This window comes from Festucalex cinctus, chromosome 16 (assembly GCF_051991245.1).
Source record: "Festucalex cinctus isolate MCC-2025b chromosome 16, RoL_Fcin_1.0, whole genome shotgun sequence".
Classification (NCBI taxonomy): Eukaryota; Metazoa; Chordata; class Actinopteri; order Syngnathiformes; family Syngnathidae; genus Festucalex; species Festucalex cinctus.
The window spans coordinates 5,157,001-5,170,932 of NC_135426.1; the positions used below are offsets into that span (position 1 = coordinate 5,157,001).

The following is a 13,932-nucleotide window of genomic DNA, read 5'->3' on the forward strand; positions in this document are numbered from 1 at the left end:
TATAACACGAAATAGAAAGTTCAACTTAGGAAAACGTGGCCAACAGCGCACACGTAAAAGGTAACACTACAAGTCTAGGTGAGAGAACGCAAACTAAAATCCAAACATTCTACAAAGTACAACAAAGGGCGACGTAGTAATAGAAGACGCGTGAAAAAACTATGAAAGGCTATGAAAACGCTAGAATAAGCACTTGGCTGCACAGCAGTGAGCAAGATGAATAATCTGGCAGTCGGCAGTGGTGGCGCAGTGGCTTTATAGTCCATTAATTGTCCATGTGGAACAGGTGTGGTCATTAAGAAGGGAACGCCCAACAATCACTTGGGTGCTGGAATGAAAACAAACAGGCCTGAGAGCAAAACCATGACAAAGGCCTTGAAAAATAATCACATTAAATCGCAATCACAATATTGGAAGAATAATATATATATATATATATATATATATATAATTTAAAAAAAAATGTTCGGCCCTATACAGATGTGCGTATTAATAAATTCACCTAATTATGGTATATATTGCAGTGCTTCTAAATTATTTTTTGTTAACAAGGAATAAGAAATAGTTCACGAAAACATTTCTCCACTGTGACTTTAATCACGATCACGATCATTTGTCAATGAAATCGTTGCAAGTACGCCTCTGCAGAGAGCCTTGTGCACTCTGATAGTGAGTGTGCCACCTACTGTAGTAGACGTGCAATTACATTTTATTCAGTGGCAAAAAAGGACTTGATAAATTGTCAGAAACTTCCTAGAAGCAGCCATTTTGATTGAATGTCATCATGCAATAATGAGATATAATAATAATATTATTATTATTAATAATAATAATAATAATAATAATAATATATTCATATTATGAATCGTCTCCATGCATGCTAGTTCTGATTAAATTGCATTTCTCGTTAGTCTAAAGTGCTCGTCCTGTCTACTAAGGGGTTTTAACATTTTTACTGACATTGGAGAATGCATTGAGATGAAATCATCGTCATATTTATCATATTGCATAAAATTTCTTCTTCTTCTTCTTAAAAAAACAAAAAAGCTTAGGAAAGGCTGACTACTGTAAGCGAATACCATAAAAGTTGCATTTAACAGACCTCCGAAGCGCAGCAGACAATTAGGATGTCTTTCGGAATCTTCAGTTTATGGTGGCGGAAGTATGTGGAGAAGGACGCCTCATGAAAATGTCACAAGCGGTTAATAGAGGAAGGAGCCGTTGAGGCTCTAAATAATTCAGACATTGGAAGCGTGATCTGGAAATTGGCTCCAAGTTTTGCAGCGCTGCACTTTTGCCGTCCGTGTATCCGACTGCTGCTGCTTGGGCGGAATTGGTTCCGTTCTATAGTTACTGGCTAAATAAAAATAAATAAATACATGTATACAATCGTTGTGCAACACTGATTGATTGCATCAATGACTATTAAACAACTACTGACTATAGAGTCAGACTGAGCTAAAGCAGCATTTAGTCTGTACGTATGGAGTATGTTTGTCGTCTCTGCTCATAATCAATGGGACCTTGTTAGTCGTGTTCATTTAATCAACGAAAACTAAACAAAAATTATTTCGTCAACACATTTTTCTCAGGAATAAAACTAGACTAAAACCCTCATTCATGAACAATAATTGGGACTAAATCAGTCTAAATCAAGATGCATTTTCATTGACTAATGAAGACAAGATGAAAATTAAAAACTGGACTAAAATCTACGGACATTTTAGTTCATGAACAAAATCGAGACATTATTATATGATTTTATAAACTCTGGTCTCTGCTAATCTGTCACGTCTGTGACACTGTCATGTGACACACACTGACACGCCCCCTTTCCAATCTGCAGCTAGCAAATGCAATGTGCACTAACACATGGGACAGACAGGAGGTGGATTCACAGTGAAATTTTAGAAAAGAAAAAAAAAGTAAATCATAGTTTTACGGTAACATTAATCCAATGGCTATAACAGTCCAACACTAGCGTTAATCCAACCGCTAACTAATGCTGGCTAATTTACTGGCTCATATAGAATGGAGCATTAATAAACAATTGTTGATATACAGTAATTGCATGTGAATTTGTTTTTCAGCAAAAAGATGAGAAACTTTCATGTGAAATAGTTTTAGATCTGAAATGTTCAAATATCTGTCAACAAAAAAAATATAAAGGGGTAAAATGATTGTCCTGACAGTTTTTGTTGACTAAAACTAGATGAATACAATTGTGTTTTCGTGTACTGAGACAAATACTAAAAAGCTGGATTTTATAGTCGATTAAAAATGGACTAAATAAAAATGGGATGAGATTGACCAACTACTGTATGATTAAAAACAAACATGATTGAAATTGGACTAAAACTAAGACTAAATTTAAAAATGGCTGATCAAATTAACACTATTTGTTAGCATGGCAAGGGCCAAGCTGCTCATCCTCCGTATTACAAACGTGCGCGCCATCGCCATCCAAAGCCTTTGGAATGACTTCATTTACTATATTGCATATTGTGGTTTTTAAAAGGCACAGACGAACTGCTCGACTTCTTCACCAAAGGCCCGATGATCCGTCAGTCAGAAAGATGCGCAAGTATCACGGGAATTAGAGATGCTAGCAATTTTTTTTATTGAATGATGCTTACAAGAAAACTTGTACACGAGGAGAGTCCTTAAAAGAAAATGGGCTGTCTCCTTTAGTGAGTATTAGCAGTGAGCGAGATGAAAGAGGTGTTGTAAAGGCCCCAGAGAGATTCTCTTATGGGAGAATCAATCCAAGGCCACGAGTGGAGGGTAATAACTTACAACAGAGTGTAGGATTAAACACTGATTGTTCCAACCCTCCCCATTGCCCCCCGACCCCCCCCCCCCCCCCCCCCCCCCCCCCGTCATCTTTCTAGCAGCGCAGCAGCATGTTCCCACGGGCACCTGCGAGGTGGTCGCCTTGCACCGCTGCTGCAACAAGAACAAAATCGAAGAGCGCTCGCAAACCGTCAAGTGCTCCTGCTTTCCGGGCCAAGTGGCCGGCACCACCAGAGCCGCCCCCTCCTGCGTAGACGGTAAGTAAGATTTGTTCTACGCTGACGTTTTGAACAGCAGAAGTCTTCTTCCATGAAGGACTACAGAAATGAGTAAACAATTATGTTGATATGCTAAAATCAGAGGATTTGGACAGTTTTATATAAAAACAAATATGGCTCCATACGATTACTCGATTATTACAATAGTTTTCAATTTGATGATTATTTGTCTAATAATCTTGACAGCTCTAATTAACAGTCTGAACAAAATGATACCTGCAAAGCTTCTTCAACCATTTTTTCTGTAATTGGATTATTTTATTGTTTGTTGCAGCTCTAGTTTTTGTAATATGACGTAAGATTTGTCTACACTGATGTTTTGTTGTTGAGATGTGACCCTGAATATCAGCCACGTGAATGCAATCACAAGGACGACGGCTACCAAATATTTTTAGAACCGATTATTTGATCAATTATCCCATCCATTAATTGAGCAACCACCAGAATGTTAAGACACTATAATGTGCGTACGTCTGGTGCAAGTATTATTTCTGTCCACTTGGAGTTGCCTCCTCACATTCTGCTGGTCTGGTGAGTGACATGGGTGTCAAGAGAAAAACAGCCTATGGCAAAGTAAAAACAGATGTTTGTAAATGTCTTATTTTGATTAAACAGAAGATGATTAGTCTTCTTCCATGAAGGACTAACGAAATCAGTACTGCTGATATGATGAAATCAGAGGATCTGGACAATTTTAATTTAAAAAAATGGCTCAAAACGATTACTCGATTATTAAAATAGCTTTCAATTAATTTGATAATTGATTCGTGGTCGATTAATCGATTAATCTTGACAGCTCTAATTAACAGTCTGGACAAAATGATCCCTGCAAAGCTTTGAGGCTGAAAATTTTGCTTCAACCATTTTTTTTTTTTTTTTTTTTGTAATTGACTTATTTCATTGTTTGTTGCAGCTCTAGTTATTGTCACATGGAAGAGGCTAGTTTTTTTTTTTTTTTTTTTTTTTTTTTTTTTTAAATCACATAGTAGTTCGTTTTATTACTGACATTGGGGCCAGGACATGGTGCCCCATCAGATGCAGCGGATAGAACTACAGTAATGGAAACAAAGAAAGCAGAAAAGAAATAAAAGTAATGCACAACTTAAAGGACTGATATCAGCTTTAATGGTTTCCTTTAAACGCCAACTTGTTTCTCCTAGCATGCTAATTTGTCCGACCTGTAACTCAGCACAAGCGGGCGAGTGACTTTGCTTTGGTCGAGCTTTCTTTCTAAAACTCTGGATCCAATTGTGTCTGACCTATTCCTTGACATTTTCGTATTGACATTTTCTGCAAATTAGAGCTGCGAGACACCGGCATCAGTTTAGCGCTTGGCGGGTGTTCTCAGCAAAAGTGACCAGCACTTAACCTTTTAATTATTCCTTTTTTTTTTCTCCGGGATGGAATTACCTTTAACTGCGCTCTGTGTGAGACAGCCTCTTCCTGATAAATCATCACATGAGAGGACTTGCTCGGATTTGAATCATGCTTTGAAAATAGTGACTTGGCTCCAATTTACATTGCGGAAAATATTCAAAAGAATCAAAGTTACTGACGCATCCAAACGGCATTAGCTTGTGTTTCTAATTCCAAATGGGCCAACGGACACTTCCAAACAAACATTTTCAACTCAATAATCCACCGCTCATTACACAATGCGCTTCTTTGTTAATGAATGTGTTGGAGGTCAAAGCCATTTGGTGAAAATAAGTGAATCAACAACACGCTTCCAGATGTTTCCGGCCATCATATTCACATCATTGACCATTAACGGAAACACATGCAATGGGCTCTTTGTCGTTATCATTTGACAAGGAATTATGAGCGCTTTTTTTTTTTTTTTTTTTTTTTTTTTTTTTTTTTAATAGCCATCTGCCCTCCCGCCATTGGGCCTGTGTACATTTTCCACTACAGCGCTTCTATACGAGTTATAAAATGTGTGTGATCCAAATTGATTTCAGTATCATTCCAGTGCAATTGAGGCTGTGCTGTTATCACGCAGATGATAGCGACCATCATCCTCTGCTAATGCTAAATGAAGGGGATGTGCAATATAGATAACAGTCTGTGTAATAGGCTGAGCATCCTATTGGATTGTGTGAATGTCGCGAGTTGCGAGTCTAATTTATGCTCGACAAGGTTTTAGACAGCAAAGCTTGCAAAAAAAAAACAAAAAACGCATTTAATTAAGCATTTAATTTGTCGACTAGACAGACGCCAGCTTACTGTTCCGCAACACAAAAGTGCTTCTAAATAAATAAATGGCTCATTTAAAACAATTTGTGAAGTATGTGGCAGGGTTATTATAGTTTTGGAATTATTCATTTGAGTTAGTTTTGATTACATTTTGATGGTTTTTTTTTTTTAAATTGAGTTACTTTTAATTAGTTTTCAGGGTGGTTCTGTTTTACTTAGTTTCAGTTTAAAAAAAAAACGTGTATTACTTGTGTGCATTATTAAAAAAAATAAAATAAAAAAAATACCATGGGAGCGACATCATCTGAAGGTGCTCTTCAATTGTCTGCTGCTAGATGACGTCGCGTCTGTGTGACACACTTTCAAACGTCCTTATTCTAATAAACTCATTTGCTCCCAAAAACGTATTCTATTTTAAACGTTTAAGTGTCCCAAAGACGTATTTATACGTTTTTTTGTTGTTGTTTTTTTTTATTCTAGAGCAAACAGAAGGCTTTGATGCAGCCTCTCAACTACATAGAACGGGTGAAGCAAGGGTAGTAATTAGAAAAACGGACAGCAGGTGGCAGCAGAGTACAAGAGATTAACCAGGGCCATGTTGAAAATGAGCTGCTTCCCTACAATTCTAAACAGATTTGTGAATAATGAAACCTAGCTATATTATAATGCTAATTGCTGCAAAAAGGAAACAGATAAATATACTTTTTTTCCCAGATGAAAGAAGAGACTCTAACCTTTCTTTTGGTAGGTTCCATGTTTTTATAGCAAAAGAACAGTCAAAATCCAGTAAAACAGCCGGGAGAGAAGGGGGTTGCCTCAGTCAAAATGGTGGCGAGTGAATGAGTTAATATCAAAATAAATCTTAAAATCATATTTAAAATCATCCCCAAAGGCTCATGCATTAAATGAATTGCCAAAGACTAAAACGAAGGACATTTTTGCTAACTCAAAATAGAAATTAATCAGGAAAAGCTTTTTTTTTTTTTTTGGGTCAATAATTGCTGATAATTATTGGCCACCGATGTTATCGTACACAAAACTATTAATGGTCATGCAAATTCATTTTATTAAATTAATGATGTATCAACATTATTTTTAAAAAAAATATCTGCGTCAATATTGGCCTGATATTGACAAGCTTAAAGATGCCATCAAACTCTTAAAAAAAAAAAACGTGTCTTGCAGCCTCCATCGTGGAGCAGAAGTGGTGGTGTCAGATGCACCCGTGCCTTGACGGCGAGGAATGCAAAGTCCTTCCCGATCTGAAGGGCTGGAGCTGCGCCACAGGGAACAAAATCAAAACCACAAAGGTAAGATTTTTTTGGAGCATGTCTGTCGAACGGGAATTAACTTGTTGAACGTGACCTTAGGGCGCTTAGGTTGGAAGTCAACGAGCTTCTCTTGCGTTTCTCCGGGTTGAAAAAGGGAGCTCATGTTTGCAAGTCGGGCCCTCCGGGGGGCGTCTAATCAATGTCCTGCCATGTCTCCTTAGCACTTTCAAAACACTCTGATCACCCAAACTGGCCAATCACATGCTCGAATGACCCGCTTTTAACGTCGTTACACGATCCTTCAGTGTGTTATGATGACTTCTGCCTCTCTCCATGTACTTAATTATTTAAAAGTGTCCACACCACACCTGCCCGGAGCTGTCAGCCTGGAGCCTGGGGCTATTGATTCGGGGACTTGTCGGGACTTGAATATGCCAAATATATTTATTTTAGGCTTGTCAGAGTGAATGCGGATTTGGAATTGCACCGATGATCAAATCTGAATGATTTGTTTTTTTGTTTTTTTTACATGGATGATGGGGAAGATATCTGCGGATCGGGACCAACTATGGTAACGTCACATACTTCACCAGGTGAGTCATTTTATTGGCTCTTTGACACCCCGGTAATATTTATAATGACACTTCACAGTTCCCGTTTCAAAAAAGGTGTTAACACAGCAAGTGGCAAGAATATCTGCAAGCAGATTTTCCTACCTTGTTACCTAGAATCATTCAATTAAAAATGCAAATAGGATCAGGACATAAATGCTACAATATCCACTGGATTAGTCCACAATATTTAAGACTCAAATTTGATTAATGTTTGGGTTTTACGGGTTAGGTTTATTCTCAAATAAAGGCAAATGCATCATGACTTAATATGAAAGATTATTTATTTATTTATTTATTTATTTTTTGTTTAATCTACTCAGAGTAGTGAACATCCTAAATTACGCGAACTTCAGAAGATTCTACCAAAAAAGTGTGGCACAATCATATTCAAAGTAAGTCATAAATCAGATAAAAATAATGCTAATTAATAGGGATGTAACGATATCCAAACATCACGATATGACAATACGATAATTATCACGATATCGTGGGGATGATGGCGATACAAAAAGTTATATTGTTGAAAAATGAAATAGCTCATACTAAAAAAAAAAAAACACACAATATTGTGCTTTTGTACAATACAGCAATACAAATCTAAAAATGTTATATTATATATACAAAATGTATAAATATATATATTTGAGTCACTTACTTGCTATTGTGCGCACACATTGAGTTCCTCCACATATTGACTCGGTTCACAAGCACATTTTGTTCCCCTGACCATTAGCGTGGCTTTTAAACTTAAGAAGGCCCAAAACACGTGTCGAGATCCGGTCCTCAAGGACCGGAGCACTGCCATGTTTTCTAGGCTTCTCTACTCCAACGCACCTGATTCAGTGATCAGGATAATTATCAGGCTTCTGCAGAGCTTGCTGATGAGCTTAAATAAGAATCAGCTGTGTTGAAAATGGAAGGCCTCGAAAACCTGTAGGGCCCTCAAGGGATTCAGTTTGACACCTATGGGCCAAAACATGCCTTATTTAATTTTATTGTCGAAATACTGTAAATGTGTTTACATGAAACAAGTTGAAAGTGATAAAGCCACAGATTAATTAGTAGGGATGTAATGATACCGGCAATATCTTGATATCGCAATATTAAATCTCCCACAATATATCATCGTTGTCATGTCACGATTTTAAAAGCAATTTTCTGTGTAAAAAAAAAAAAAAAAGTCAAGTTGATTTCAATTTTGTGCAGTTCTAGCACCCTCTGGTGGCTAGTTTTTTTTTTAGTTTTTTTTTTTAGTGCCGTTTAATTTTCACAAGGCATGTTTTGGCCCATAGGTGTCAAACTGAATCCCTTGAGGGCCCTACAGGTTTTCGAGGCCTTCCATTTTCAACACAGCTGATTCTTATTTAAGCTCATCAGCAAGCTCTGCAGAAGCCTGATAATTATCCTGATCACTGAATCAGGTGCGTTGGAGTAGAGAAGCCTAGAAAACATGGCAGTGCTCCGGTCCTTGAGGACCGGATCTCGACATGTGTTTTGGGCCTTCTTAAGTTTAAAAGCCACGCTAATGGTCAGGGGAACAAAATGTGCTTGTGAACCGAGTCAATATGTGGAGGAACTCAATGTGTGCGCACAATAGCAAGTAAGTGACTCAAATATATATATTTATACATTTTGTATATATAATATAACTTTTAGATTTGTATTGCTGTATTGTACAAAAGCACAATATTGTGTGTTTTTTTTTTTTAGTATGAGCTATTTCATTTTTCAACAATATGACTTTTTGTATCGCCATCATCCCCACGATATCGTGATAATTATCGTATTGTCATATCGTGATGTTTGGATATCGTTACATCCCTATTAATTAGCATTATTTTTATCTGATTTATGACTTACTTTGAATATGATTGTGCCACACTTGTTTGGTAGAATCTTCTGAAGTTGGCGTAATTTAGGATGTTCACTACTCTGAGTAGATTAAACAAAAAATAAATAAATAAATAAATAAATAAATAAATAAATAAATAGAAAACAAAAATGGATATAGAAATATCATTCAAGAATTAAATCCAAAAAAATAAAATGTGATTTAGGACTATATATAATTCAATTTGACTTGACATTAACCACTGAAAACTATACAAATATGAGTGCAAAAAAACTAAACAAAAACTATTTTACATTTCAGTTTTTCAAAAGAATGGCATTGCATAGATTTATATTTTTTCCCTAAAACTGACTTGTTAAAATGTACACATCACTAAACAGTGATTTCTTTTAAATATAGTTTTATTCAATTAATCAACTAATTTGCTCCCCAAAAATGTATAAATACGTTTTAGATATATTGTGTACCAAAGACGTATTTATAATTTATTTTTATTTTTTTTATTTATTTTTTTTAATGCTAGAGCATACAGAAGGCTTTGATGCAGCCTCTCAACTGCAAAGAACGGTTGAAGAAATGGTACTTATTACACAAACGACCAGCAGGTGGCAGCAGAGCAAAGGAGATCAAGCAGGGCCATGTTAGAGAAAACTACTCACAATTCAAATTAGATTTGTGAATAATGATGAAACTTAGCTATATTCTAATGCTAATTGCTGCAAATCGGAAACAGAGACAAATATTTTTTTTCCCCAATGATAGAAGAGACTTGAATCTTTCTTTTGGTAGGTTCCATGTTTTTATAGCATTAGAACACAATATTCTGCGGGCCTTGCAAAATCAGTCAAAATCCAGTAAAACAGCCGGGAGCGAAGGGGGTTGCTTCAGTCAAAATGGCTACCAGTGAATGAGTTAAAGATAATTAAATGACAAGTCGGCTGTATAGTAAACTATTTCATACTTAAAATGTTTTTTGTTTGTTTTTTACAAGAAGACCTGCCTGATCTGTCCCCTTTAAATATGAAATGAGGCTTTTGCACACAAAATTTTGCACAGCTCTGGTATACGTTATTTTGTTGTCAATTTCAAGTCAATTTCAAGCAAACTGCAATCTGTTCTTACTAGGCAGTCCAAAGAAAATAAAGAAAGAAATGCACGTCCAAATGCAAAGTTGTGCATCCATAACAAGTCTGATGATGGCTCCTTGGAGTCGGTCAATTGTTCGTGGCAGATGACAGGAGTTTCGAATCGATGGAAGGAGCTATCACACAAAAAGGTTGCTCGGCACACTCCCCACCCCCGGAACTTTCTTTTTGCAGCGAGAGCAAAGGAGCTGCCAGTCAGCCGACTCCGACGGCATGACAGGCAATTTAATCTGCACAACTTCAAGTCAGGAGAGCGCACGCGTCCAACTTAGCAGCATCTTTATCCCGAGCGCCAAAAAAACATTCCCACCTTAGAAACAGGGGCCGTTAAGTTCACTCCTGCTGATGCTGCTGATCCTCGTTGGATGGCTTTCAATTCAAAAGCCAAAGAAAGCACAAGGGGGAAAATGAGAATTCCAATCAGGTGCTTGTTTGTTTCACCTTCTACTCAGACGATGCTCTCTTCTCACTAGAGTGCACATGAAAAAGTTAACTGCTAGAATATTAAATGGCCTCAAGAGTTAAATCAAGTGAATTTTTTACTGCTTTGCCAACATTTTGTCAGGAAGTGTAGGCTGAGGTCTCACGACTTCTTCTTGGATGTTCTTTTGAGAAAAGTTCAATCTTAACTCTGCCTCATGTTCTTTATCTCGACTCATTCAGTAAACTTTCTGCTAGATCAGGGGTTCACGGACCTCACAATGTTAACTATTAACTGTTTAAAAAAATGTCTATGTCTCTCTACCTCTCTCTAGATCTCTCACTCTAGATCTCTCACTCTAGATTTATCTCTCCCTTTCCCTCTCTAGATCTCTCTCTCTCAAGAGCTACCTCTCCCTGTCTCTAGATATATCTCCCTCTCTAGAGCTATCTGTCTCCCTCTCTCTAGATCTATCTCTCCCTCTCTCTCTCCCTGCCTCTTTCCCTCTCCCGCTCTAGTTCTATCTCTCTCTAGATCTCTCTCTCCCTCTCTCTCTCCCTCCCTCTTTCCCTCTCCTACTCTAGTTCTCTCTCTCTCTCTCTCTCTCTCTCTCTAGATCTCTCTCTCTCCCCCCCTCTTGCTCTCTCTAGATAAATCTCTCTCTCTCTCCCCCCTCTTGCTCTCTCTGATAAATCTCTCTCTCTCTCTCTCTCTCTCTCTCTCTCTCTCTATCTATCTCTCTCCCTCTCTCTCTCGACCTATCTCTCTCCCTTTCTCTCGATCTAACTCTCTCCCTCTCTCTCTCTCTCTCTCGATCTATCACTCTCCCTCTCTCTCGATCTATCTCTCTCCCTCTCTCTCGATCTATCGCTCTCTCTCGAACTATCTCTCTCCCTCTCTCTTTCCCTCTCCTACTCTAGTTCTCTCTCTCTCTCTCTCTCTCTCTCTCTCTCTCTCTCTCTCTCTCTCTCTCTCTCTCTATCTATCTATCTCTCTCCCTCTCTCTCTCGACCTATCTCTCTCCCTTTCTCTCGATCTAACTCTCTCCCTCTCTCTCTCGCGATCTATCTCTCTCCCTCTCTCTCGATCTATCTCTCTCCCTCTCTCTCGATCTATCGCTCTCCCTCTCTCTCGAACTATCTCTCTCCCTCTCTCTCAATCTCTCTTCCCCTCTCAAGATCACTCTTCCCCTCTTCCGTCCCTCTCCCTCCCCCCCCTCTCTCTAGATCTCTTTAGATCTCTCTCTCTAGATCTATCTCTCTAGATCTATCTCTATCCCTCTCTCCCTCTAGATCTATTTGTATCCCTCTCTCCCGCTCTAGATCTATCTCTATCCCGCTCTCCCTCTCTATGTCTCTTCCACCCTCTCTAGATTTCTCTCTCTCCCACCCTCTCTAGATCTATCTCTATCCCTCTCTCTCCCTCTCTAGATCTATCTCTATCCCCTAGATCTATTTGTATCCCTCTCTCCCTCTCTAGATCTATCTCTATCCCGCTCTCCCTCTCTATCTCTCTCCCACCCTATCTAGATCTATCTCCCTCCCTCCCTCTCTCTAGAACTCTCTTTCCTTAGCTCTATCTCTCCCTCTCTCTAGCTCTAGATTCTCTCTCTCTAGCTCTAGCTCTCTCTAGCTCTCTCTAGCTCTATCGCTCTATCACATCTAACATTTCATGTTTTCAATCACAGGTGAATGAAAGCAGAAGAGACCGACCGATTCAATGAACTTTTCTGTAAATAGACTGCAGCGAATCCTTGGAAAAAGCGACTCCCTCATGAACTTGATTGGACATCAAATCAACGAAGTGGATTTGAATAAGAGGACTCGTTTGCAAGACGCCTTAGCAGACAACAGGATTTGTTCTCTTATACCGTACTGCTTGTAGTGGATTACAACGGTGAACTTTGCCTAAATGTTGAATTCTTCGAGTCATACGTCCTTGACAGGCTTCGTTTCTTCGGCCGGACGACGACAACAAGCATCATAGCCGACAAACAGAGTAGCGTGATGAAAAAGATGTATTGTAGCTGAGTAGCAGATATTCAGGGGGACTTCCAAACAAGTACACAACCACGCTGACACGTCTGTTGTGTCTGAATTGTTCGATGTCATTATGCAACAAGTTTCCTTTGTACAATTTAAAGTAACGTGGCAGAGGGGAATTGCATAAAAATGCACATTGCCGCAGTAATAGCTGCATCTGCAATCTTTATAACCAGCAAGCAGAAAAGTAGTTTTTCGTCCTTGGTATTTTGAAAATCAATTTTCTGGCAGTTCTTGCTATTTCTTCACCCAATATCAGATCAAGTCTGTCTATCGAGACATTCAATCAAATACACAAGATTGACACGATTGTTTTCAATCCAATTATGACATTGTCTGAATAAGTGATGACATCATGAATAAACTGTGGTTGTGTCATTGATGATTTGTGTTATTGAGTATTGATATTGAGTTGAACACATACTAGATACAAGTCTTATTGCATTGTTGGATGAAAAAAGAATGTGAATTGTTTAGATGTATGAAAAAAAACATTTATTTTAATTTTAAGTTTCACCTAAAAAATCCAAATACCACCAAAAAAAAAAAATCATAAGCAACCCATCCATCCACCCATTTTCTTGACCACTTATTCCTCACAAGGGTCGTGCTGGAGCCCATTTCAGCTGGCTTTGGGCAGTAGGCGGGGGACACCCTGAACTGGTTGCCAGCCAATCGCAGGCCACACAGAGATGAACAACCATCCATGCACACAAGCAAACCTAGGGACAATTCAGAGCACCCAATTAACCTGCCATGCATGTCTTTGGAATGTGGGAGGAGACCGGAGTACCCGGAGAAGACCCACGCAGACACGGGGAGAACATTCTCATAAGCAACCCTACAGTAAAAACATGTCAGTATGCAAATGTTTGCTCTCTATTAATAGGCAAAACAAAAACAAAACAAAAAAAAAGACAATGGTGGGACATTTCAGGCCAAAATTATATTTCTATGTGCTTTAATCAATTAGTTTCTAATGAATTAACATGAGAATTGGCATGTCCATTTTAGAGTGCCTCGTTGTCCACCACGACCATAGTGTATGTATATCGCACAGAAAAAGATGGAAGATGAAGGAGGGAACTTGACCCCCCCCAAAAAAAAAAAAGTCTCATTGGACAACCAGCGTATAGAGCTGGGCTTCAGGCTGGCATGTCCATTTTAGAGTGCCTCGTTGTCAGCCATGAGTGCGCACACGTCACACAGAAAGGAGGCAATTGGAGTAGGAAATTTGGAAAAAACAAACCAACACTGATTGATAGCCAGTGTGACTGTTTTAGAGTGCCTCATTGTAGCAGCGGAGCGAACAACTTAATT

The 13,932-nt window shown here is 38.5% G+C and overlaps 1 protein-coding gene across 3 annotated transcripts in view; it reads left to right on the top strand.

Annotated features, from left to right (window-relative positions):
- Positions 1-12,994, top strand: part of LOC144004163 (chemokine-like protein TAFA-2) — a 60,247-nt gene extending 47,253 nt beyond the window's left edge. For 2 of the 3 annotated variants that reach the window (XM_077501168.1, XM_077501169.1), the window contains exons 3-6: positions 2,892-3,050; positions 6,453-6,577; positions 7,084-7,131; positions 12,258-12,994. In XM_077501168.1, the coding sequence (XP_077357294.1) occupies positions 2,892-3,050; positions 6,453-6,577; positions 7,084-7,113 (314 nt within the window). In that variant the 3' untranslated portion in view covers positions 7,114-7,131; positions 12,258-12,994. The remainder of the gene's footprint in view (positions 1-2,891; positions 3,051-6,452; positions 6,578-7,083; positions 7,132-12,257) is intronic. The other variant, XM_077501170.1, reaches the window with a different exon arrangement.
- The last annotated feature ends 938 nt before the right edge of the window (positions 12,995-13,932 follow it).